This window comes from Zootoca vivipara, chromosome 2 (assembly GCF_963506605.1).
Source record: "Zootoca vivipara chromosome 2, rZooViv1.1, whole genome shotgun sequence".
NCBI classification, from domain to species: Eukaryota; Metazoa; Chordata; class Lepidosauria; order Squamata; family Lacertidae; genus Zootoca; species Zootoca vivipara.
In genome coordinates this window covers 70,067,139-70,094,137 of record NC_083277.1, presented here as the reverse complement: position 1 = coordinate 70,094,137, position 26,999 = coordinate 70,067,139, and the positions used below count along the sequence as shown (strand labels likewise).

The window sequence follows — 26,999 nt, the reverse complement described above, 5'->3', positions numbered from 1 at the left end:
AAGAATCATTGCTTCCAGTAAGGTTGGTAGTACAGTAGCTTTGTAAACAAGCATGTGGGTTTCCCTGCGAATGTTTCTATCTCTTTGCCAGATCTGAAAGGCCTTCCTTTTCTTGCCAATAATGCGTTCAATCTCACTGTCGTTCCCATCAAACAAGCGTCTAATTCTTGTCGGTGCTGAGACGTCGCACTGACAAGTTGGGTGCTTCGTGCGTGCGTTTCGGGCAGGGTGTCGAGCGCCCAGCTCTAACACCGTCCAGCCTCCATCGCTGGGGAGGCGGCGGCTATTGGGAGCATTACGGTACCGCTCTCTCCGTGCCGGGCGAAGGCGGGGTTTCCGACGTGGCAGCCGCTCAATAGGAGCGCAGAACGCCGAGGGCCTCCGCCAAAGGGGCGGGGGCAGCGCAGCTCCGGCTGGAAACGCCAAGGCTGTTCTAGAAAGCGCGGCGCGAGAAGCGGCGTGTTCCCGGGCGAGGCGCGGAAGGTGCGCCCCGCGGGCAGGGCAGGGTTTGCGCGCGCCTCGGACGACCCCTTCCCCGCGGCTGGGGCGCCTTCAGCCGGCCGCTCCGTTGCCTCTGGCGCGCTCGGGGGCGCTTTTTCTCCGGCTGCTCAGTGCCCTCCCGCTGCCCCTTGCCCACCTCTGCTTCCCGCTTGGCTATTCCTCGCCCTTTGCGCTCCTCACCTCTCCGCCTTCCCTCGGTGGGGCTCGCCCGACCCCTGCCTCCCTCCCTCCCTCCCTCCCTCCCTCCCTCCCTCCCTCCCCGCCCGCTGTTGCAGCCTGGAGGCGACGGCGCACCTGCATGGCTCCCGCTTGACCCAGCATGGCTTCTCGCGGGCCCCCGCGACGGCGAAAGCCGAAGCCGCCGGCCGGCGACCCCGCTAGGCGAGGAGGCGAGACGCGGATGGAAAAGCGGCCGGGGATTACTTCATTGCTGGGACGAGCGGCGGCGGCAGGGGAGGTTTCCGCGCCGTAATAAACTCCTGCCTAACTTGGTTTTCAGGCTCCCGAGGCGAGAAGTCCGACGGACGAGGCGGGCGCTGCCAACTTGTCGCCACAGCGGCTGCGGCAGGTAAATCCGCTCCCTGGTCTGTACCGCTAGCGGGGAGGGAGTTATTTGGAGCAATGTGACTTTCCACCCCCGCCCCCACCCCCCGTAGGCGATTTCCTACCTGAGGAATGTCTGTGGGAAACTTTGAGCTCAGGTAAAGCAGCAGCAATGGGGGTTGCAATCCTTACAGCAAGAGAAAAGTTCGTGGCAGCATCCTCTGCATTTCCGAAGGGAAGGGAGTAATGTAAATATAGGGCGACCCTCCGGTGCTTACCTGGTGCATAGACTATGGAGTTGGAAGGGGCCACGTGGGTCATTTAGTCCAACCCTCTGCGATGCAGAAATCTCTTTGTTCGACGTGGGGCTGGAACCCGCAACCTTGAGATTAAGAGTTTCATGCTCTACTGACTGAACTATCCCCGGTTTCCCCCCTCCCCCCAATATACGGTCATGGTTGTGTGCATAAACTGGGAAGGTAGACTTCTTACAACACAAAAAACCCTGGAATGTCTCCTGTGGGGATTTCGAGAGGGGCAGCCCTCGTAGTCTTGTGGCATCTTAAAAGGCAGACTTCATCTGACACATGTATCCAGAGTTGGGTACATGCATGGTTTGGGGAGGGGGGCTGTGAGCAGTGGGGTTGGGATGAAAGGAAATGTGTTTTATTTTCAGAGAGGAGGAAGAGGTATTGAGTGGCTCTGAAAAATAATGCAAGCCATCTTCTTACAGTGTCGGTAGTAGATGGATGAAAGCAGGAAAGCTCCATTCTGTTTGTTTTTGTTTGTTTGCTTGTTTGTGGGTTGGTGGGACTGGGGACCCCCTGGAAGAGGCAGGAGAGCTCCCACTTCCCAAAAGGATCTCTGAGTTCAAGACGCAATGTGTGGAGTAGTAACCTCTTGCACCTTTACCTTGCAAAGCAGTTCTTTGACAGAAGAAAATAGGAGAGTGGTCTTATGAAAAGTATGGCAGATTGATCCATAGCTGTCAAGTTTTCCCTTTTCTCATGAGGAAGCCTATTCAACATAAGGGAATTTCCTTTAAAAAAGGGGAGAACTTGACAGCTATGGATTGATCATATGCTGCTCAGAAAAGGAGGAATTGAGGGTAGTGACTTCTTGGTGATAGTCCTTTCCATCTGCCAGTTTCTCTACCTCCATAGAGTGTTATGGATAGCCTGGTGCTCATTACTCTTCCCCTCCCATTGACTTTGATTTGACCCACCTTAATCTGTATAACTTGCACTTTTAAGAGTGACATATAATGTTTGCTGCATAACTGTTTGGAGTGGCTCTTTGAACATTGCAGTGCTTCTTGTTGATGTTATATTTATTTATACCCCACCTTCTTCCCTGACGGGCTCAAGGCAGTTTACAGATAAAAATAAGACAACTAAAAACTTTTTTTTTAAAAAAACCATTATTATTTTTAAAATATTAATCAATGTTCAAATTAAAACTATGCTTTGGAACTTCCCTGCTATATTGATTTAGTCAGCCTGCTAAGAACTTATTTATTTTGGCAATAATTTAGTTATGTATACTTGCTTTTATTGATAAATCATGTATGCTGTGTGGAGACCTTTTGGTTAAGTGGTTGATACATTTTACCAAATAAAAAAAATTAAAAATCTTATCAGATTCAACAAACATTTCTTCGTGCACTGTTAAAGTGACAGTGAGTTGTGTTGTTTTCCTTCTTAGTTCTCAAGAGCTTTGGAGAAAAGGGATTTTTACATTCGGATTTTACACAAGTCCTCTGGTGGTAGAGGAAAGGCATTTTCTGGATTTCTCCCATATAAGGTCGTATAAGGCCACCCTCACACACCAAGCTCGTTTACATAAGACTTTCCTAGTCTCTGGAAGTGGAGCAATGTGGATCATTTCATGGATCATCACTTAACATCCAGGGTAGCCAACAAAGCCCTCCAGATGTTGTTCAGCTCCCATCAGCCCCCAGAAACCATGGCCAATAGGCAGGAACAGTGGGAGCTGTAGGCCTGCAGCAGCTGACAAAACATTGGATAACCGTGCTTTACATGACATGGATGACATGGGTACATGAAATAGTACTGGGCAATTGTGCTATTTTGGTACCCAGGCTATGCAGATAAAAGCTGTGCACAGAAAATAGCATCAGGGAGATTTGGAAAGTGACAAATCCATTGTGATACAGATGTTCACTTTTCCTAGCTCATTGCAGTCTCTTCAAAACCTGCAAGCCTCTTTGACCAAACCCATGGTGGGATAAAGAGAATGGATGTGTGTAGCATGTATAAGAATATAACTATCATAGTTCTATCTAGGCTCTGAAATAGTATTATTGGTAGCGTCTTCAGGATACTGTACTGAATGTCGGTACCACTTTCCTTTGATTAGGAAGGTTTATAAGAGCATCCTTAAATTAGCAGGTGGTTTATAAGAGCATCCTTAAATTATCATGAAAAAGTCCACACAAAATGCAACAATTATAACAGTAATTCACCATGGGCCCTAGTAGTTCCCAAAGGAAGTGGTGACTGCTGCTTCTGATTCCAGCGGGATGCCTTTCTATGCTACATGATCTCATTTAACCACAGCCTGTAATTCATGATTCATGAGTGCTGTGGTTTACGTTATCCAAGAAGCCAAATGAGATTGGGGACACTTTTCAGTCTCCCTGATTTCAGTGTGAACAGTTAAGCAACTTCTCAGGAAGCAGAATTGGTCACCAGTTCTTTATAGCCTCCTTCCACTGGTGGAAAGATGTCCTGAAATTCAAGGTAAAGGTAAAGGGACCCCTGACCATTAGGTCCAGTCGTGACCGACTCTGGGGTTGCGCGCTCATCTCGCATTATTGGCCGAGGGAGCCGGCGTATAGCTTACAGGTCATGTGGCCAGCATGACAAAGCCGCTTCTGGCAAACCAGAGCAGCACATGGAAACGCCGTTTACCTTCCCGCTATAGCGGTTCCTATTTATCTACTTGCATTTTGACATGCTTTCGAACTGCTAGGTTGGCAGGAGCTGGGACCAAGCAACGGGAGCTCACCCCGTCACAGGGATTCGAACTGCCGACCTTCTGATCAGCAAGCCCTAGGCTCAGTGGTAATGGATTTATTTTGCCACACCTACCATAATGTCATTTCTCTTTCTTTGGTGGTTCATATTTGTATACTCTGGTGGTATCCAACAAAGTTGTTTGCTGTTGGGAGATACATTAGCTGAGGTCGTGGGTGGGTCCTCTCTGTTACAGTATCTGCTCCATTGGGTGTACACCTAGGAGTAGCTGCGATATGTAGGACTGAGTTAGCCTTCAGCTAACTTGTAAGTGCGCTTTTGGCAATAAGGAGTTAATTCTTCACTCCAGGCAGAGGCAGTGCCTGGCTCAAGGTCATCCCAGTGAGCTTTGTGGCCAAATGGGGATTTGAAGCCTGGTCTCCCGGGTCCTAGTCCAACAGTCTTTCTCATTATCCCACATGGGCTTTCACACAAGTTCCGGCTGCACAACGGAACTCGCTCCCCCATAGCTCCCTGTGCATCCACCAAATGCCCCCTGGATCTGTTCTGGATATCCCCCCCCCCCCCACAATCCCCTGGAGCAGATTCAGGAAGGGCACCAAGGAGACATGGGAAGAAGAGAGAAGTTCCATTATACAAACTGAAATCATTTGTGCTAATGGAACTATTTCATTGGATACTGCTTCATGGTGCTGGGTTATTTATAGTTTCAAACTATAAAGTTGAAGTTCTGCTTTAACTAAATATGAAAGTGAACTTGTTTTCCACTAGTAAACAAATATTCAGATTCAATGAATACTTCTTCCTCATTATTTTTCCACTCTCCCCCTTCATTTCTTCCTCTTTTAAATCCTGATTCCTCATCACCTCTGTTTGTCTTTGTCCATTTGATATCTTAAACACACCCAAAAAACCCCAGTGGGTATCTTCCCTACCTCCTTATTCCATTTGGTAGTGCATCATATGTAACACATATATTTTTCCATGTTCCTGTTGATTTTAGGGACACAAAACAGGGCTAGGTAAGAGCATTGCTTTGTGCCCTACCACTGCTTAATATTAGACAGTTCATGAAAGAGGATCCCTGGGTCCCTGCAATAGTCAGTCTGCAATTATGTAGAAATGCTGTGGAATTCTTAGAGCACAGAGCTGGCTTTATATGCAGTTGCCTCATTCATCAAAATTACATATAACTTCCTTGGCACAGTGCAGATGACCTGGCTGCTGCTTGTGCCAGATGTATTAAATCTGCATGAGTGCCCTAGTGCACCATGTTTAGTATGGAGTTTCTGGGATAGAAAACATGCACACACCCCACATTCCTGTCTTCTAACAGCACCACATACAGCGAAAGAGCATGTATTTTGCTTAACAGAATAAAAATGAGCAGCACTTTTTCACTGTTTGGGTGGCAGTGGAAACTTCTACCATCTCCTCTCCCCGCCCCCCGCCCCCCTTTTACTGATTTGGGAGAAAACAGAAATCCCATCCAAGTTATTGAAATATAGTGGTCTCTTACATCAGTGGACTCTCTCGTCTGTTTTGCAGCTACGATAGGAAGAGATGAGTCGGTTGTGTGGAAGAATTGCCAATAATTTTCAGGAGGTAATTCTTCAAGCCTGTTGTCTTTGTCCATGGCAAAGGCTTGAAGAATTACCTAGACAGCATCTTAAAAAGCAGAGACATTACCTTGCCGACAAAGGTCCGTATAGTTAAAGCTATGGTTTTCCCAGTAGTGATGTATGGAAGTGAGAGCTGGACCATAAAGAAGGCTGGTCACCGAAGAATTGATGCTTTTGAATTATGGTGCTGGAGGAGACTCTTGAGAGTCCCATGGACTGCAAGAAGATCAAACCTATCCATTCTTAAGGAAATCAGCCCTGAGTGCTCACTGGAAGGACAGATCCTGAAGCTGAGGCTCCAATACTTTGGCCACCTCATGAGAAGAGAAGACTCCATGGAAAAGACCCTGATATTGGGAAAGATTGAGGGTACAAGGAGAAGGGGACGGCAGAGGATGAGAAGGTTGGACAATGTTCACGAAGCTACCAACATGAGTCTGACCAAACTGCGGGAGGCAGTGGAAGACAGGAGTGCCTGGTGTGCTCTGGTCCATGGGGTCACGAAGAGTTGGACACGACTAAACGGCTAAAAAACAACAAATTCTTCAAGCAGATTCTGCTAAACGAATTACTGTATAGGTAACCATATCTTAAGTTGACGAAAATGATACTAATGCGCAGTGTGCCTGTAATGTTTTTCCCCTTAGGTGATTTACATGCTACATTGCGGTCTGATCCTATGTGTGTTCATTTGTAAAATAGGCCAGTATTGCTGCAGTATAGCCATAACATAGATGGTAAATTGAAGGTACAAGATAGTGGCCTGCCTCAGACCACCCCTGAGTTCATAGCTAAGCAGAGCTCTGAATTAGAAATGACCAGCACATAATCTTAACCACACAGTACTGCACTAGTTGTCTCCGTAATGGGTAAAAGCTTAATGGCAATTTATGGAGCTGCATGATTTTTGTTTATTTACCTGTTCAATCTCTTTGATTTGTGCAGCTTGTGTGAGTGGGAAGAGAGTTTGCGTGTATGGGTACAGTTTTATACATCCATTTAAGCTTAATGATTCAATCAAGTCTATTGCTTTCCTGCTGCTTGGAAGCATTGCCGGTTCATAATCAACATGAGTCATGCTTAAAGGACATCTCATATATTAATGTTCTGAGGTTTTCCATATGCTTAAAAACCATTAATTTGTAGCCACAGAATGTAGAGTTATGCATTTCAGAGCCATAGCTAGAAATCATCACCAAGGATTAATAACTGGCCTCTGCAGGTCTTATAATATTTAAAAAGAATATGAAGAAAATCTGATCACTCTAGTCCCTGCTAGAAAATGTAAACTCTGCAAGTGTCAATAGGTTAAAAGGTAAAGGGACCCCTGACCATTAGGTCCAGTCGTGACCAACTTTGGGGTTGCGGCGCTCATCTCTCATTATTGGCCGAGGGAGCCAACATACAGCTTCCAGGTCATGTAGCCAGCATGACAAAGCCACTTCTGGCGAACCAGAGCAGCACACGGAAACGCCGTTTACCCTCCCGCTGTAGCGGTACCTATTTATCTACTTGCATTTTGACGTGCTTTCGAACTGCTAGGTTGGCAGGAGCTGGGACCGAGGAACGGGAGCTCACCCCGTCACAGGGATTCGAACCGCCGACCTTCTGATCGGCAAGCTCTAGGCTCTGTGGTTTAACCCACAGCACCACCTGCGTCCCCGTCAATAGGTTGAGACTTAACAAAAAACTGAGCATTGGCAGTTTATATTCTCTAGCAGGGACTAAAGTGATAATCTGAGGGATATAAATTTTTATATGTGTTAACATCTAATTTTTTATATTTATATCCCAAATTTCATCCAGGGAGCTCAAAGAGCTGGCACTCCTCCTACCTATCTGTCTCTGTATAGAGGCACATACACATAAATATATGGACCGTTGTAGGGCTGGGACAGAACAGTTTTTTCTGTGGAAGCAGACCTGCCTTCTGACCACTGAAAGCTGCTTGGTATTGTGGATCTTAAACTCCCTTCATCAAGCAGATTCCCATCACCAGAGTTATTGGACCACGGATTCATTTTAAGTTTGATGCAATTGTCCCTTTGCAGTGGCACAGAGCCACATATGTCTAGGAATCTAGTCTAAATTGAGCATGTATAACCAAAACTACAATATTCAAACAATGCTGTCTCACTCAGGACTGGCAGGGAATCAAGCAACAGAACAACGTAAGACGTAAGAACCAACCAACAGACAGTAACTTTATAGGACCAGGTAGAATCCCATTAGTCCCTTTTCTGGTCTGATTGGCAGTTGCAGAGAATCCTCTTGCCATCTGCAGTGGTGCAGTACTGCAGCGCAGAAGATAACAGGCTAGTATAGCAATTCCTACCTCTAGCAAGTTGCTGTGGTACTGTAGTGATTAAGATGTCTGTACCTCTTGCTGCCAGAGACCTTGGTTAAGACATTGGTGTAGCACTCTTTAATGTGGCATGTGCTTATTACAGACTGCTGCTTGCTTCTACTTTGCCAAATGTGATTATGAAGGCCTAGTTCTCACAAGCATCAGACGAGGAAATAAGCTTGCTTCTAGATTGTACCATGTCAGGCTACAAGGCAGGGTCCTGTTACTGGATTCTTCTCCCTATGTAAAGAAAGTAACTTTCCACAGAGAAGCACAGCTACAAAGCTGTCCTTCATTTAGTTTCCTATGTGCAGGAAAGTTTTGTAAGGAAGAGTGTTCGGGGTTTTTTAATCTCCATGTTCATCTTGAAGTTGTATAATCAAGAAACAGATTAAATCTCCTCATTTGACGTTTATAAAAACTAGGTCTATGGATAATGCTTGTAATGTTTACTGGTACTGAAAAAAAATGATATATATGGAAGGATATGTGCAAAGGAATGTTGCCCATGGACTGAAAAGAGCTCCCCACCTTGACCGTAGGGGAGAGGAAACATTTCATAATTAAATATAGTCATTAAGTTAAATACTTCTGATTACTTGAGCTATGGTCTACAAAACACCTAATTCCATTGGGATTTGCTTCCAAGCATTTTGGAACTGGGATTTTGGAATGATTTTCAATATGGTCTTCATGATATGTATATTCCAAGACTGTATTTAGATTTATCTGGCAGGATGTTACTTGTTAACATTCTGGGCTTCGAGCAGCAAAAGGCAATTTTATGTCTGGTACTCTATAAGTCTTGGCTAGCTCCAGACCGGGAAGATAATGGAGACAATTCAGAAAGCATAGATCCATCGCTGTACTTTGAACCGAACTTAAGTGATCATTTTCATCTATATACAGGGTAAGAGAAGGTTCAAACAGTGGAATTTAAAAGTGCCAGAGTAACTGTTGGCTTTGGCAAAATAAAAATTAAAAAATTGGTTTGGCTGTTAAGGAAATGCAGTGTAGCATGAAGGAGACTTTAGGAGCTAATCCAGATTCTGGGTATTGCTTAAGCTTACATAACACAAATCACAAGGTTACTAACATTATCGGCATAAGGACCCTACTGATTTCTGCACTAAGAAACAGCATTTGAAGCACCACGTCTTCATATGCTGTTAGGGAGAAGGAGGAAACACACCCCGAGGATTTTATTATTGTTTAGCATTTAGATGCTTTAATAATTTGCAGATGCACATTAAGCACTTGGCAAGGGAGGTGGTGATGCAGGCATGTGGAGTGGATGCATGCATAGTTTTGAGGGGTGTAATAATGCTGAACTCTGAAGTGAGGAGCCAGCTGGAAGGCAGATATCTTTCAGGAAAACTGGGGGGCTTAGAATGAGGGCTCTTGTATTTGACGGGTGAGCACAGTGCTACTTAATTAAAAGCTGCTTAAGGGCTTTTAATCAAAGCACTGTGTTGGACCAGAAAAGGCTAAGAGTAATACTGACCCCTGGGTTTCATATTGCTGGACACTCAGACAAATCTAGATTGTTCTGAAGACAGAGTAGATTGGGAATGACTCCAAATTCTGAAAGCTCTGTCTTCTGACTTCTGTGTGATTGGAAGGCTGCAAATGAGAAATACGATTTTAAACATTTAGAAATATGTTCTGGAGACAGTAATTACAGGGTGAAGAACTGATGGATACTTTCCAGGGCAGATACCACAATGTAAAAGGAATAATAAAACAGTTTCTCCTTGTGTGATGCTATTTCCTCTGAAAGTGCCTTGGAACTGCATCACAATTAGAGATGTGGAGCCTCAGTATTACTGGGCAAAGTTAACTTACACCAGTAAGAAAGGGCCTGCGATTTAAACAAAAAAAAGCAGAAAGTCATGGAACTAATTTCACAGTTATTTAGATTCTGGATGATATAGACAAGAGTTACATTTTTTATTTAGCTGGTTCCCCCCCCCCTTCAGCTTACAAAATATAATATTCTCACGCAATGATCATTTTGTCCAATGTCACACCCTCACAATTTGCGATGTGTTTGGTATTTAAATGTTGTTCCCTTAGCCTCCTTGCTTCGATATTTTTTGCTTTCAGTCCTGTGCACACTTACATGAGAGTAAGTCTAATTGAACTTACTTCCGTGTAAGCTTACATAGGCTCAGGCGCCAAGACACTGAACTGTAGCCACGCTGTCTTAACAGAAAGGAGGCACATGCTTGGCATTTAATTGGCTTTGGCTTCTTAAAAAAGCAAAACCCCTTTGTTTATCCCTCCCCGCCCCCCAATTTAATGAAGAGTGCTGTGGGTTTCTCCTCATTGCTTCCATACGTAAAATCAAACAGGCCCAGAGGAAGGCCTGTCCTGAATCTAACCTCAAATTGCTGTTTATGTAAGAGACATGTCTTCATGGATTCAGCACAGGGTCACACCCCTGAAGGAAATACTAGGCGTCACATAGGACAAGCAGTCATCTAAATTAAGACTGGTTAAACTGTGTCGTACAGCTCAAATTTAGATACACTGAGAAGCAATACTGTATATAAGTAGATTCCCTGCTTCCCAGTATAGCTATCAGGTTTATTAAAGCAGAGGATAAATCTCACCTGCAAGTGCTTGGTTCTCTAAAACAGAAGAAAGTGAACCTCAAGGGCTCAAATTATGGAGGGAAAGATGTGATGCCCTTAAAAAAATCCACTTTGTCCCACCCCCAAATTTTTACCCATTTATGTCCCTCTCAAGATTTCTGAAATGAAGTAGCTAAGGGGGCAGATTCCCTTGGACGTGAGGGCGATCTGGCTGCAACATCTGCCACCCCATTGATCTCCAGGGTTGATTCGGCTGATCTGGCTGGCTAGGCGGGTGTCCCCTCCCTCCCTCACCGTTCCATGTGCATCCCTCCCGAAGCTGCGCGCTCAGTGGAGGAAGACGACTGTCCCAGATAGAAGGAGTGTACCGTTCTTCAGTCAAGGGTATACAATAGCTGCGCTCCCCTGCTAGAACCTCCAGACAAGCTCAACTATGTAGGGATTCCTAACCACAAGGTTGTTCACGTAGACATAGGACAGAAGGTGAAAATGGATGATTACTTTCAGATAAGTAAGGGTCAGATTTTGCAGATTTATGTTGGCATCCGTCTATCTCAGGAGACAATGGAGAGGTGCGCCTTTGGGGGGGTGAGGTCAAGCCTTTGGAAGGTTGTTACAGTCACTAACAGCACTATGTAGAAATTGGGGTAGGTGTTCAAACCTTTTGAACATAGGTTTCATAGTCCAAGTTTAACAACAGAGTGTTTATTTGAGGAACATTGGAAAAACAGATTTGTAGTAAGCCCCCTCCCCTCAACTAACAGAATTCCCACCCTCCCTCAACTGCCATACCGTGCTGCTGTCAAAACCCCCTCGTATTTCACACCCCTAGTATTTCATACACCAAGTGATGTCTTCTCCCATCTCCTTGAAACACAAACCCCAAACATGGTTCTTTTTTATGTCCTTTCCTCACCCAAAACCTGTTGATCTTCACAGTCTGCAGTGGATTGTATTAAGGTCCCAGCCTCTCTCTCACCTGTAGCCTCTCTTGAAGCAGACAAAGTACTTGCTGATGTGGTTTGTTTAGGGATAACCACAGTTTGATGACACAATAAACCATGGTTTGTGGATTGTTCTCCTTACGGGAGGAGCAAAGCAGGAGTGATTGGGCAGCATTGCTTAGCACTCTGCTGGTTCACAGCAAGCCATAGTTAATGGCCTACTGTGGTATGCAAACACAACCAGTGTTTTGTGTCCAGAACAATTTATAGACTTTTTAAAAAGTCTAACTCTTATTCTGAGCTGGATATTGATATACTGAATTTTGTTTAGTCAGCAAGGGGTGTTTAGTTCCAGTTTGGGGAGAAAATACAAAGTTAGGTCCAGTTGTTGCTTCAGATTTGGCTTGACTACTCTTGTTTAATAAGGTGTTGCTACCATAGACTAGATCATGTTTGTAGACCAGTTAGATAGGCTTTGGTCTTTTGTACACTTACTTGGGACTAAACTCCTCTTAACTCAGTGGGACTTAACTTCAGTGTATACATGCATAAGATTGCACTGCCAATCCACTAATGAATTTTGGAGATAACTAAGAGCTCTAGAGAGTTTTTGTGTTCTGTGTGCAAAGACTTCTGGGATTTCAGGCAACGGGTGACCTTGAAGAAATAAATTCAGAACAGCCATATGGAGTACATAAGACTCTTCATGGTGTTCATCTGTTTCTACAGCTGTGATATGAGGAACTGTTCAGCTTCCTTAAAATCCTGCATTTCTGAAACGTGTCATCTGTACTGGTATATTTCCTAGCTAACCATGTGTGACACGTAAGTTCTGGGCAATATATACTTAGAGAGAGTATGCAAGAATGTAAGAGACCACTTCTTTTCCTGCGGCAGGAAGAAAGACAGTTGTGATTTTGACTGTTGCTTTAGGCCAGTTTGAGTTTTATTTAGAAATGTAATTTATCAGCCTGTTGTTTTTTTTAAGCTAAGCAAAGTAATACAACTAGCTTGAGAAAGAGGAAATATATTTGCAACAGTTTGGATTTGTTGACTTTTATGGTTCTCAAATGTTTGCGGAACCCTTGCAGTAAAATCTTTTATAATGACTTTTTCCAGGGGGGCGGGGAGAGGGGTTGATTATTGGGAGAGCAAGCAAGGCAACACCAAACAGCATGAGCTTTTAAAAACAACTGAGTCCTTGAAAAAGGTTGCTGTGGACCTCCCGATCTCCTCTGATGGGAGAAGCTTTTCATACATTCATAGAATTGTAGAGTTGGAAGGGGTCCTAAGGGTCATCTTGTACAACCCCCTGCAATGCAGCAATGCTGGTCCAAGCTTTGCCTGGGTGGGCTCAAACCACCAACCTTCTGGTTTACAGTCAGATTCACTGACTGGTTAGGCTGTGGCTCTAATCCAGGCTTCCTCAAACTCGGCCCTCCAGATGTTTTGAGACTACAATTCCCATCATCCCTGACCACTGGTCCTGCTAGCTAGGGATCATGGGAGTTGTAGCCCAAAAACATCTGGAGGGCTGAGTTTGAGAAAGCCTGCTAATCTCACTGCTAATCTCACCCTTGCCTCTAGCTGCAGCTCAATAGAAGATGCTAAGAGGGGGATGAGGGAGTCACATGACAAGAGCTTGAACAGCACTTTTCACCCAGTATAGCAAGGCACTATGGGCTGGGCAGTGTTGCTTACCTGATTTAACAGTGGGAGAAGGAAAGGAGGGGAAGGGGTTTCCAGGGAAATTGCTTGAGCAGCGCATTTATTCTTGAGAGCTGCAGCTCAGTGGAAATCATGGAACACCTTAGATGGCTTTATGGAACACAGTTTGAGAAATGCTGGCTTTAACTAATTTGTGCTACTGTAAAGAGCAAGATGACACAAAGGGACTTGATGAATTAACCCACAAGATTAACTGGAAAATGTTATGATTATTATCCACTTTTGTACGCATTGGAATTGTGGCCACAGGGAACACATGTGGAATATTAGGAATAATTGAATGTAACAACTAAATTAAATGCTGCTGTTAACAAAACAAACTAAACATATTTTAAAAAGAATGTCATGGTCCCTGTTAATACCGTGTTTTCCCCTTTTTAAGACACCGTCTTATAACTTTTTTTCCTCAAAAAAACACAGGGTGGGATGTCTTATTTTTTTAATTACCGGTATGGTTTTTACGGCTCAGGGCGCTGCTGGGCTCTTTTGAGTGCTTGGCGCTGCAGCAGCCACTGGTTCCGGGTGGCGGGGTGGCAGGCGTCCTTGGCCGGGCCAGGCGGAGGCCGCTGGCTCAGGCGCTCTGCCCGCCGCTGCAGGGCGCTCCAAGCTCCTTGGCCGGGCCAGGCAAGGAAGAAGCAGTGAGCCCAGCGGTGGCGGCAAGCACGGAAGCGGCAGGGACGGCGGTGGATGAGAAGGCGGAGCGCGGGGATGCAGCCAGCAAGGCGGGAGCGCGATCAGCTGTTAAGCGGAGTTCTTGGAGCACCGCTTCACAGCTGATTGCGCTCCTGCAGTGCCAGCCGCATGGAGCGACTCTGTGAGTGGAGGTGCCTGTGGGGGGTTGGTTTCCGCAGCGCGGAAGTATGGCTTATTTTCGGGGTATGTCTTATACTTCTCAAATGCTTAAAAACCCTGCCATGGCTTACTTTATGACTACGTATTAAAAAAGGGAAAACAGGGTACATTCTGCATTTCATTTGCCTCTAACCTTCCTGTTTATATTTTGTTCATATAACAACGTGGACTCTGATCCATGAACGTTTTTGCCCAGAGTAGCCAATTGCAATCTCACCCTTTTCCCCTTCCAAATGTGGATTTCCCCAGTCTGGGAGTAATCCCATTAAGTGGTTACAAACCGGACACCTGGAGCAGCAGATGCAATGTAACAGTATTTATTTTGCTGGTGGATCAGTAAAGCATCTCAGCTATTTTTTTTTCTTGCACAGTGGTTAATTTCTGGCTTGGAAAAATATTAAAATACCAGGCAACTCTAAATCCATTGTAATTTAAGGCAGTTGCCATTTTGGGACGCAAAGTCAAGTCGTTGTGCGTGTCTTGGTGTTCCTGTGTCAGATCATCAGTGCTTTTTGGAATGTGAAGAAATAAAAAAAGGCCAGACTTTTTGTTAGGTTTGTGTGCAATGCTCTATGAAAGGCTAATTTCTTAACAAAGCACAGTCTGAATGAGCAGGGTGATGATGCATTTTGTGAATAAGAATATAGAGATTTGCAAAACCATAACATGCTTAGACACCCGGGTGAGTCACTAATGCAGCAGACAGGCATTTTAGCAGCTGGAAAAATAAATGATACTGCAGGTGGGCTGGAGAGAATACCTATCCTTTTTTTTATATCTTGGACTGTTTCTCCGTTATTAAGCTGCATACCTTTCTTTCCATGCTGCCAGGAGCCCTGAAGAGCGCCCATACATTCCTCCTGAAGTAAGACTCCCTTGCATGTTTGAGGAAGCAAATTGTTTGTGCTGTCTCAGCTAGCCAGGGGTCCCCATGCTTTCAAATTATAATGATGCACTTGGAATTTTCCAGCATGTAAAATGATCTTGTAAATCAACCTGTCAGAACATGGCATTTTCCTTTCTGTCTTCTGGCCAACACAAGCGAAACGTATCGTACAAAGGCAAAATAGTGACTTTTAGTTTTCTCTCCCCCCCCCTCTATCTGCTAATCCAAAACATTTATTTCTCTGTCTGACTGAACAAGTTGTGTGTGTGTTTTGGTCATTCAGATACTTATAAAATCCCTCATAAGCTTCCCTTCCACTTTAGACTCTAGGAAGATGTGGGGACACATAAGCAGGAGTTCTACAGGCTCCTTGCATATGTATGCTCTTGCTCTTCTTCAAGCCATAGCCATGCTGGGATGATAAAGAGTTGTTTGCTTTTGTTTGAAGTTAAACAGCTGTGCAATATGGAAAGAATATAAAATTCCATTGCCAGGTGTCTTCCTTCTTCCCGGCGAAATCCATCTTTTGTGTTTACTTTCCGCTTATTGATGCTCATAATTCTTGTGTACCATGGCAGACCACTGGATGAAGTAAATAATGTTCTTGGACTTGGCAGGTACCCTCAACTCCAAAGCATGTGAGGCAGGAGGTGGGGAGGGGAATGAGAGCAGCATTTGCTCATTTTAGCTGGAAAATTCCTTCAGTGTCACTTAGCCAAGATGTGTGTAATGTCTCCAGGAAGCAAGAACAAGCACTTCGGAAGGGCTGCCATGGCATAATATATCCAAATATACGTGCCTCCGGAATTCTTTTGGCTGGCTCCCCTTTTTCTGTTATATCGCTTATTGTGTTATTGCTCTTGGCAGACCCCTTCATGGTACTTGTCACGCAGCTTTACAAAAGTCTCAGATTACCTGTGAATTGGTTTAGGAGCTGAAAATTCTTTCTTTTCTTTCTCTCCTAGGGGAGCTCTTGTTAAGTGGCATTGGGAAGATATTTCAGTGTGACATCATTTTAGCGTTTTATGGACTAGCAAAGAGTCCATGATTATAATGGGCAGGAGGAGGCTGTAGGGAAAGGCCTGTGGATCAGCAAACAAGTGCCAGCATAGCTTAAGAGACAGGGCGCAACTGAGGATATTTCTCTTGGTTCAAGAACTGGGACTGACAGCACTCTTTGCTTGCCCAACAGCTGCTGGAATCCTGGTGGTGATGGGTACAAGGGGGCGGGAAGCATGTATTCCTGTGCATTTCACAGGACCATTGCCATCCCACTCCAGAGTACCTCCCAAGCCAGGTACATCTGAGTACGTTTCCTTTAGTAGGGGAGAGAAGTGGTTCATGTGATCTACTGTGAGCAAAGGTTAGTCAACTACAACCCAAAGGGATGCCAGTGCATGGACTTCTGTTAGTTCAACAGGGCTTTCCTCCCTCTCCTCACTCCAAATCTGCTCTGGAGGGTTGGGAGATTTCCTAGAACACAGGGATGGAAGAGGGGGGTGGTATCATTCTATCTAGAAAGCAAAAAATATTTGCACAGATTGAACAATCGTGACAGCATGATGTTGAATTCCGCTCATCACTTTCTACTGATTCATCTTTGGAAATGATTAACTTCTTTGGCACAATGTTTTCATTGTGTCAAATTTCTGCCCACTAAATAGGGGCATTCTGTTTGAATGAGATTTGTTGTGAATGGCAGCCTCCCCATTTTAGGCTGAATTGGACAAATGTGCCTGAATCGCAGTGTAGGTTTCTTTTGGTATGGCTGAACATTTGAATTCAATAAAGTCGAAAAACGTGGCTGATTTTTTTTACTACAGATTGTGGAATTTGGGACTTGTATTTTCCTTTTTCCTTCAGTTGTCATGAATTTAATTTTTTTTAAAAAAAATATCTTGCAGACATTTCATTGATTCAGAATGACGCCGTGGAGGATACCATTACTGCTAACCTGCATTATTTGCACCAGCCTGACAAGAGCTGAATTTTTCACTTCTATAGGTATGAAAAAGCTCAGGCAAAATAGGGAAATGGTGAAGCATAGTTTATATCAATCAATCTGTGATCATAATCAATATTATTAAGGCAATCATATGGAATAGACTCCACTCTTTGGTTGTGTTTTTACTCTTTCCATTTCCAACATGAGAATTGCCACTCCTCTCTTTAGAATGGTTTTCTCATCCTGGATTCTTTGGAACCCATTAACCATCTTTTGCAGTTGGCACACAACAGGAAACTCTATGTGGCTTTCTGGTTTATTTCACCGCTTACACAATGGGGCTGCATGTGGGTGCATGGAGCTTATATGTATTATGGCCATTGCTAGGTATTAGTAGTGTTCTGCTATGGGTTAACTTGAAAAAAACATGTGACATTGCCTTTAAAAACACATTGCATTATTGTAAATCACCACTGCAGATTAGAATTACCACTCTACTTTCCTCCTTGGGAGACTTGTAAAATCATCTCATTTATCCCATTCTGAACAAATTGCTGCAGTTGTGTGTGGGGGGGTGCTTATGAATGCTCCCCTTGCAATTTTGAGAATGTCCCAGAATTTCTGCTCCATTTTTTTTTACAATGTCCCAAGAGAGTTGGGCTCTAATTGCATTAGAAGAATAGCTGGAAATATGCTGACGATATTATCCCATTCCAAATAACTGATGTGAGGTATGTGCATGTTCATTTTCATCAGCTAATTAGCTGTTGTAAGCATAATAATTCCAGAAGCTCACATTTGATAGGAGGAGGGAGGGAGACATCCAGTGCTTAAAACCTTTCTGGAGCTTTGCACCTGTCACGCCTTTGGCATTTTCAGATTTTATTACTGCATTTTGCAATAAAATAAAATACAGCGTGACTTCAGATTAAAAAAATTAATTTTGCAGATTTTGCATGAACTGTGGCAGCTTTATGAAGGCTGTGAAGGGTCAAATTGCTCTTGTAAACAAAAACATCACGTTAAATGTAAAAGGCCATGCTGAGGATTGATTGCTAGATTAATTGGCAGTTAGTCTGAAGCTAGATTAATTGGCAGTTAGTCTGAAGCTCTGTGACTCTGTGTCACCATATCAAGTTTAAAAAGCCAGCTTAATCTTGCATGTTCCTTTTCTTCAGGATACACTGGCCTAAGCCGAACATACTACTGTTTAAAGTAGCTCTGTGTTTGAACAGACAAAGGTAGAATGGATAAGTGCTGCTGATAAAACAGCATACCCTCGACTATCGAGAAAGCTAATATGCATGTTTCTGCGAATGATTACAATGGATGTTCTGTGCCTTGGCCAAATAGTTTTCGCTTTCCCATTCCTCATGCATGAATTAATTTTGTTTTCCTCTCTATGATATATACATATATACGCTTAAAGCTGTTGTGAAATAAAATAACCATGCCAAAAGGAATGCAACAAAAACTCCCTTCCCTAGATTCCGAAGGCCAGATTCATCTAAGTTGTTGCGCTAGTGGATGCTGGTGCAATGGGACTTATCCTCTCTTCCCTCTTCACCCTCCACAGATCTGCTCAGGTGGGTCAGGTGAACCCCTAGAACTGCCCATGAGAGAAGAGAAGGAGGCATCATTCCATACGGCAAGCAGAAGTGTTTGCGCTGGCGAAATAATCGCCTGAATGTGATGTTGAATTCCCCCCTTAGAATGTAGAAACTGAGCTGCAGTAACATTGGCGGAATCATGTTCTGAACTAGAACAAATGCTTTAGTGACGTTATAAATTCCAGCCTGCTATGCTAGCCTCCCTGTGTCTTTTTCCTTGATCTGCAGTATTTATTTGCTCTCAACCTATCTTTCTGGATACGGATGGCTTCTTGGGTTTCTAATAATACTTTTCTTTTCTTTTCCATTTAAGGCCAGATGACAGACCTCATTTATGCAGAAAAAGATCTGGTACAGTCGTTAAAGGCATATATTCAAGAAGAAGAATCTAAGCTTGCTAAAATCAAGAGGTAAAGTGAGATTGGACAAAGTAATACTTTGCCATTTTAACATAGCACCCCTTGTCACTGGAGATTGTTGCCCCTATGTTTGTCTTTGGGATCTGAGCGAGAAGGGTAAGTGAGGATGTTGCAGCACTGAGGCTCACGTGAAAGTGGCTCAAGGTTTGAGAAACACTGGCTCTAGCACTCCACCTTATCAGATGCTCTGTCAGTGCAAAGGCTTAAAAACCAGGCTGTAAGTAAGCAATGACAAAAGTGTTTTAAAATAAATTTCCCTGTGGCGATTCACTTTGCAATTTGATTGTTTAACTAGCAAAGTGCAAGAGGCACTGCGCTAGCTAAGCAATTAACACAGCTCAAGAAAGGAAAAGGATACAGGGACAGAGGGAGGCAATTGGGGCTTTTGTATCTCTATCACAACCCTCCCAGAGCATATCGTATGCCTGGGCTAAAAATAAAATCAAAACTGCACTTGAGGCATATACTCGTGTTTTCCAGTTGGGCTGAGAAGATGGAATCACTAACTGTTAAATCGACTTTGGATCCAGAAGGTTATCTTGCCCACCCTGTCAATGCATATAAACTGGTGAAGCGTCTCAACACAGAGTGGCTGCAGCTGGAGAATCTGGTTCTTGAGGACGCAAGCAAAGGTGAGAATCTCAAGGAAACCAAGCTTTTGAAATAATCAATGTGGGAAGCAACATGCCTTTTCTTATTGAATGCCACAGTGTCTGTTCAAGAAGCCTTCTCTCCTCATCTGTGTTTGTTTTCAAAGAAGTGTCAACTGGCACCCATGTTGGTGTCAATGAGTTCCGTTTCTTGCCCCATTCACAAGAACATTGGATTTGTTTTTAATTCCATTAGCGACAGAAATATTCACTAACCAGGAATCACCATTAAACTCTTTCCAATTGGTCCTAAACTACAGTCATGAGTGTTCACTAATGTGTATGTAGGCTCCCTCTCTTCCTCACACGTGGTCTTCAAGCAGAGCTGATGGACAGCCTTCTGCTGGGGATGCTCTCGCTTGATATCGTGCATCGTCCAAGGGGATTGGAATAGATGGCTCACAAGCCACACCATTCCAGCTTGTCTGCTTCTGCCATATTCAGTAAGATGGAGTGGTGCTGAGTGGCCCAAAATCTTTCTCTCCTTGTTATTCATTTATTTGAAATATTTGTATACCACCCTTCCTTATAAATGCATATGCATATAGTTGCAAATATATTTGTTTTCTTTTCTTTTTAAAGCATTTTATTAGATTTTCCAATTAAACACATCTCACAAATAACAAAACAAACAACAACAAACACAACATAATAAACACAAAAATTTTCTTTAAAACATCTTCTCAATTATTGCAATTCTCTTTGCTCTGCCGAGCTTGACTTCCCTCCCTCCCCCCAGTTGGTTTTTTTGTCCATTCCTGTCTTACAGTTTCTTTATTCCTTCTATCTAAAGTCAATTCGTAGGATTTATTTCAATCCTGTGAGTGTCTTTAAACTTCTACAGTTCTTTTCCATATAGTCCACAAATTTACTCCACTCCTTTTGGAACTTTAACTCTCCCTGGTTTCGGATCCTGCTAGTCAGTCTTGCTAATTCTGCATAGTCCATCATTTTTGTGTGCCACTCTTCAATCGTCGGTAACTCCTGAGTTTTCCATTTTTGGGCTAATAAAGTTCTAGCCGCGGTTGTTGCATACATAAATAGTACTTGGTCCTCTTTCACAATCTCATGTCCTATAAGTCCTAATAGAAAGGCTTCTGGTTTTTGGGGGAAAAGTATATCTAAAAATCTTTTTCAGTTCGTTGTATAGCATTTCCCAAAAACTTTTAATTTTATCGCATGTCCACCACATATGGTAAAATTCACCATCCTTCTCTTTACATTTCCAGCAAGTTTTACTACTCATCCTATACATCTTAGCTAATTTTACTGGTGTTAAGTACCATCTATACATCATCTTTAAAATATTTACTTTCAAGGCAGTGCATGCAGTAAACTTCAATGTTTGATTCCATAATTTCAACCACGCATCATATTCAATATTATGCCCAAAATCTTTTGCCCATTTTATCATCACATCTTTTGTCAATTCATCCTTCGTATACCATTCTAACAACAAATCATACATTTTTGACAACAATTTTGTTTTGCCTTCCAACAATTCTATTTGAAATTTGGACCTTTTATCTTCAAAACCTATTTTTCTATCATTTATAAACACATCATTTACTTGGTGATATTGCAACCATCCGGTCAAGGATTCTTTAATTTCATCATAAGGTTTCAACTTTTCAACCATCCCTTTTCTGATTTCCTTAATAATTCTTCATAAGTGGCCCTCCTCCCTTCCATATTTATCTTTTTAACTGTCAACACCTCCACTGGTGAAATCCACCATGGGGTCTTAGTCTCTAACAGTGATTTGTTTCTTTCCCACACTTCTTATCACATGGTTTGTAAAACCTTTATGAACTCTTTTTTTATCATACCAAAGGTAAGCATGCCATCCGAATCTGTTGTCGTAACCTTCCAAATCTAATAAATCTGTATTTCCCGATGTTATCCATTCTCTTAACCAACAGAGACAGGATGAGTTGCAAATAGTTTTCATTAAAACAACAAAAAGAATAATACAGCAAATCACAGTAGAAGACATCAATAAAAGCAAGGTTTTAGCAATAAGCACTTGGCACCACAGCAACAATGTTTTATTCAGAACTAATGAAACAACTCCAGATGTTTCTACAGGAAAGAAGTCCCAAATATTTCCCTCAGGGTATCAATAATCAGATGTTTAGTCAAAAATATGTTGCTTTTGCTGCCTCTCCAGCAAGTGATAGCTGTGTTGAATTGTCCTTAAAAATCATTATTTGCCACCTGGCAAACCACCCACAGCTGGTGAATGCTGTCCATTACAAATAGGAATCATGTGCCCACCAAGTCTTCATTCTCCAAAAGGTTCAAAAGCACATGACGTAAATGATGTCAGAAGCATTCAGGGAATAAGATCTGCACAATTCAGCAAGAGAGTTAGAGGGAGGAGGGCACAATCCACAAGGTGAGTGGGTTTGTATGCTATCTAGAAGGCCCTTTCCCACTAAATGAACTGATGTTCCTACCCTCTTGGTCATGTGTGTATGGTAGTATGGCTATGATACTCACCCAGAGCAGATTTAACCAAGAGCAGGTTTTCCCATCCCCATCCCCTTTCAAATCTGTTCTTGTAGAATATACCTTGTCACTGGAACGTAATGCTTGAATCTGTATGGATCACTTTCCTTTCATATACAGGCTTTGATGCTTTTAGTTGCTGGCTTTGTTGGGTCGCAATGGCGCATGGCAATTAAATTCTCCTCTCCAGCTGTGAATTGCAGAAGAGTTTGCAGCGAACCAAGAGCTTGCAGAAGCTGTTTTCTAAAACGCAGTGCTAAGGGAAGCTATCTGTAAAACTATTTCGTTGTTCTTCTAGAACTGTCCCATATAATAAAGCTTGCCTATTTTGCAAAACAGCTTTTGGGACAAGAAAGACTTTGCTAACGCTTGACTATAAAGGAGGAAATGCTGTTTCTCAGAAATCAACCACATATGTTTTGTGCGTGCGTGCATACACTCAGGCTAAAGGGGAAAGGCTTTGAAACATGCTCTTTTCAGCCAGGAGGTGTAGCACATGTTGCAGCAGTTTTCCAAATAAAATCGAACTTCTGCAGCCTTATGAGAGCGGAAGAAGATAGCTATCTATATTGATGAAGGATTTGTGCAAAATTGATAGTGGATGATGGTTGCTTCACAGTCGCTGCTTTGTGTTTCCTTTGTTTCTAAGATATTGGCCATATGTGACTGAGTACTGGGAGTGCAGCCAGGCCTATCTCACTGCCTGCTACAGAATGGCTTGCGCTCAAAGATCTTTGCCTTCTATAGCTGACAGTGAAATCTGGCTCTGTACATTGTTTGCTGGATCACAGCTATTGGAACGGGGTGGGTGGTTTGGAACTGTCTTCTTTTACAGCTAAGGAAAAAGCCAGTCATAAGCTTCTTTTCCTCCTGTTTCTTCTGGTACCGGAGCCGTTGAAAAGGCTGTGCAGTTTGAGCTCTCTCTCATAAATCCACATGAACACGCTTACCCCACGATATCTTCTCTCAAACTCTTTTTGTTGTCAAATCTTCTCATAATTCAATTAGTCTACAGCAGACTTCTGCTACCTGGTACCCTCCAGATGTTTTGGTGAACGGCAACTCACATCATTCTTGGCTATTGGCCGTGATGACTAGAAAGGCTGCTCTGGAACCATTCCTTTCGGGGAGCACTCATTGTTGGGAAACCTTGTTGGTTTCTTTGTTTGGGTCACAATTTTTATCAGCTGTTTCCATTCCTGAAATTTTCTTGAAATGATGTCTACTAGCTTCTGGAGAACCATCACTTCTAATAGTCCCATAAGAGAAGGTGTGCTGTATGTATAAGGCCATGTTAATGAATATATCACCCCTGCCTTAGGTCGGTGGCCCTTAGCTGAATGTTGAACTTTTGTACTTGTTTTTATTTGAGGTGTTATTAGATCTGTAAACAGGAGATATAATTTGAATACATATTTAAGATGGATTCAGATGACCTGCATTTTCCCTTCCATGTGGGATCAGTTTGTCAGAGATGCATTATGGGAGCTGTGTGTGATGGATGGCAACCATGCTCTCAGCAAGTCACCGCTCCATTTCAGGTGCAAAAATGAAACCATAGTTTGGCCATCGGAGTTGAGCCTTGGGCTCATGTGTTCTTTTCTCCCTACCTTTGTTTCTTCTTTCTTCATTCTCTGCATCATTTCTTGATTTGGGCAAGCCATGATTTCACATTGCGTTTTTCCAGATTGGTCAAACAACAGTTTGTGCAAATCACAGTTAGCCTTCAAACCAGAATTGGAAACTATAGCATGGTATGGTTTGTCTAAACCAGGTGGTGAAGTTGGGATTTGGAACATGTGAGGAAAAGCAGGAGGATCAAATGTGCAAATCTGAGGCTTATTTCCAATAGCCAATCCATGGTTTTGTTGCTACATCCGAACTGAACCATTGGGTGCTGGGAAAGCATGATAGCCATTGAGTGCATCATGTATCCCATTACTCCGGATGGGATAAGCCTGTATCACTCCAGATGTTGTTAGACTCCAGCTCCCCTCATTCCTGACCATTGACCTTGCTGGCAGGAGTAGATGGAAGTTGGAGTCTAAGAACAACTGAATGGATGCAGGCTCTCAATTCCTGCTGAACATGGAACCCTTCATGAGAAAGCTCCAAACATTCCTTCCCTGTTGCCTAAACCCACTTTTAATTGCTTGCTTATTTGGATTTCCCCCCTTAATATCTCGTGTGTGTTTAGTTCATGAATTTTTATCTTCATGCCAAATAGCAAAAGCTATAGTTTTTTATAGTTTTACAGAGCCCGATGAGAACATTGATAGTTCATGTTTAAATTTCATCTGTTTACGTCCCACAAGGGATTGCTGTAGATAGAATAAATGTTCCCAATTGCCAATCAATCTGGTATCACTTACATGCATCTGAGATCCATAGTGCTAACTATTTCCGTCTTGTTCAAATAAAGGTTTTATTGCAAATCTCACAATTCATCGTCAGTTCTTCCCAAATGAAGAAGATGAGACAGGAGCTGCCAAGGCATTAATGCGTTTGCAGGACACCTACAAGCTTGACCCGGAAACAATATCAAAAGGAGCATTGCCAGGTGATGGTCAGAAGCTACTTGTTGACTTTATTAAACACACTGATTCTTGTGTTTTGGTTCCTCAATATATATGTTCAATAACAGTTGAGTAAGCGCTGAAGCAAAGTTTTCTTCCACGCTGAGTTTCCTCTCAAACACAATTGCTGGTGGTGGTACCGTGCCAGTTTTTCTGCATTTACAGGCCTGTGGTCAGCCATGAAAGTCTTGTAATCTTCACCAGATTTTGGAAAAGCCTACTAAGCCATATCTATAGCATCAACATGAAACCACAGAAACAAGCCTGGAGATTTATAATTCTCTCGTCATAGTTTGTTGCAATTTACTTAAGTTTCCAACAAGAATACAGAATCGAAATTGTCAGCTTAATTATTTGTGCAAATGCAGACACTGCTTAAGTAGAGCTTTTCTCCTTAAGACTGGTATGTTAGCTCAGTATTTCTGGACTAGAGGGCATTTTAAGGTCACCACGTAGGATTTTCAAGCAGAACAGAAACTTGGCAAACTGTATTAATACTCTGGTGATAATTGAGATTCGCGTGCATTTGAACATTTTTAAAGCAAGAAAAGTAACTCACACAGGCTTCGTGTTGAGTAGAAGCATGTTTGGCTTTAAATCGCATTAACTCATTCCGGTTTCTCACATCGATCAGCTTAGTTGGAAAGTAGTGACTATGAATGTCTGGAGGCAAATGTATATAAATATAGTTTCACCATCAAAAAATTATGCCCATAACCTGTTAATTTTCCAAATCAGGGCACTGAAGCTTAGAGTAGGGGTATGTTGTTCCATTTGTAGACAAATTCTAGATTCACAACAGTTCTGCAAGGTTCTCCAGGCTATTTGGATGATACTTTGCACTCAGAACTTGAATGTGTAGGCTGCGTTTGCACATCACATTAAGCCATAGTAATGTTTAACTGTTTAAGTGTGAATGAGGAGTGTACTTGTGCATACTGCTTAGAAATCCCTGCTTCACTCCTCCCTTGCTCCTGGCCGTGTTGGGAGCAACAAACCACAGGTAGCTTTACTTGTTGCGTCATCCAAATCCATGTGCACAGAAGTGGCCGGCTTCCATAGTGTGCCATCTCCCTCCTCGTTAGTAGCAGTGCTATTGCTGCTGGGGAAGCCAGCATTACAGCTCCACCTTGCCAGGCAAGCCACTTGGGCACATCCATACCTGTTTACTTTGTTTGAGGGAAGCAAACAAAGCATGAGTGGTGAAGAACAAGCCTTGGCTATCCCTCATGGTTTGGAGCAGGCTTCCTCAAACTTGGCCCTCCAGGTGTTTTGAGACTACAATTCCCATCATCCCTGACCACTGGTCCTGCTAGCTAGGGATCATGGGAGTTGTAGGCCAAAAACATCTGGAGGGCCAAGTTTGAGGAAGCCTGGTTTGGAGAGAAACAAACCACAAATGACATGCCATGCCTAGGCTCTGAGCTGTGGAAATGCAGCCCTCCCATTGAAGTTTAAAAGGGCCCGGGGTGGGTGGAAGTGCTGGTCTTAGAGAAGACACTCCTTTTTTGCGTTCTTCTGCTCATCCTGCATTTTTTTAAAAAGCAGAAGGGCTTTCATTGTAGTTTAAAGGATCCTTTGTGAAGGAGGAATTTGGGCTCTGAATGTTCTTCATGTTCCCTCTTCTCCACTGGTGGCAACAAGCACTGCATTATTAAAACACACCACTGCTTTTCATTTTCAAGCTATTTAATGTATGTCGGCCAAGAGTTAGAAAAAAGGAAAGAATGGCGTCCTCTTCAATGGAGTGCTTGGTTCGTCACTTTCAGCTGCACAGCAAAAAAAAGAAAATGTTTCTTCCACCCCCACCCACCCCCACTCCAGTCCTTTCAACTGCAAGTGGCCTGCCTAGCAGCTTAAAGGATCCTAAAACAGGGAGGGATTGAGCTCAGAGGTTGTGTCCTGGATGGAATGTGTCCTCCTGGCTCCAGCCATCCCCCTTTAGGCCCCAGCTGGAAGGAAAGTGAGTGAGAGGCTGAAATCAAGTGAGTTGTCCAACTTCCTAGTCAGTTTTCTCTGGGTTTGCTTTTTCAATGTGCTGCAGTGTGCCAAGGCAGCATGAGAGCAGTGAACATGCACAGACCTTGTTTCCAGTTGGTTCTGTAGGTGTTCTGGGTAGGCAAGTGAGGTCATTTAAGAAATCCATTGTTTTCTTGGATTGTCATCATCATTTTATTAGTGTGCCGCTTTTCAGTAGTGCTCAACCATGCTCAAAACAGCTCACCACAAAGCCGGGAGTGTTTTTCATAATAAAATATAGCGACATGTC

The 26,999-nt window shown here is 43.2% G+C and overlaps 1 protein-coding gene across 5 annotated transcripts in view; it reads left to right on the top strand.

The window, feature by feature from the left end:
• The first annotated feature begins 385 nt into the window (after positions 1–385).
• P4HA2 (prolyl 4-hydroxylase subunit alpha 2) overlaps positions 386–26,999 on the top strand; it is a 46,215-nt gene continuing 19,601 nt past the window's right edge. For 2 of the 5 annotated variants that reach the window (XM_035105416.2, XM_035105418.2), the window contains exons 1-6: positions 386–483; positions 1,001–1,069; positions 16,924–17,023; positions 18,888–18,984; positions 19,474–19,625; positions 24,577–24,714. In XM_035105416.2, the coding sequence (XP_034961307.1) occupies positions 16,942–17,023; positions 18,888–18,984; positions 19,474–19,625; positions 24,577–24,714 (469 nt within the window). In that variant the 5' untranslated portion in view covers positions 386–483; positions 1,001–1,069; positions 16,924–16,941. Of the gene's footprint in view, positions 484–750; positions 1,070–4,060; positions 10,994–16,923; positions 17,024–18,540; positions 18,613–18,887; positions 18,985–19,473; positions 19,626–24,576; positions 24,715–26,999 lie in introns of those variants that run through there. The other 3 variants (XM_035105417.2, XM_060271682.1, XM_060271683.1) reach the window with 3 other exon arrangements.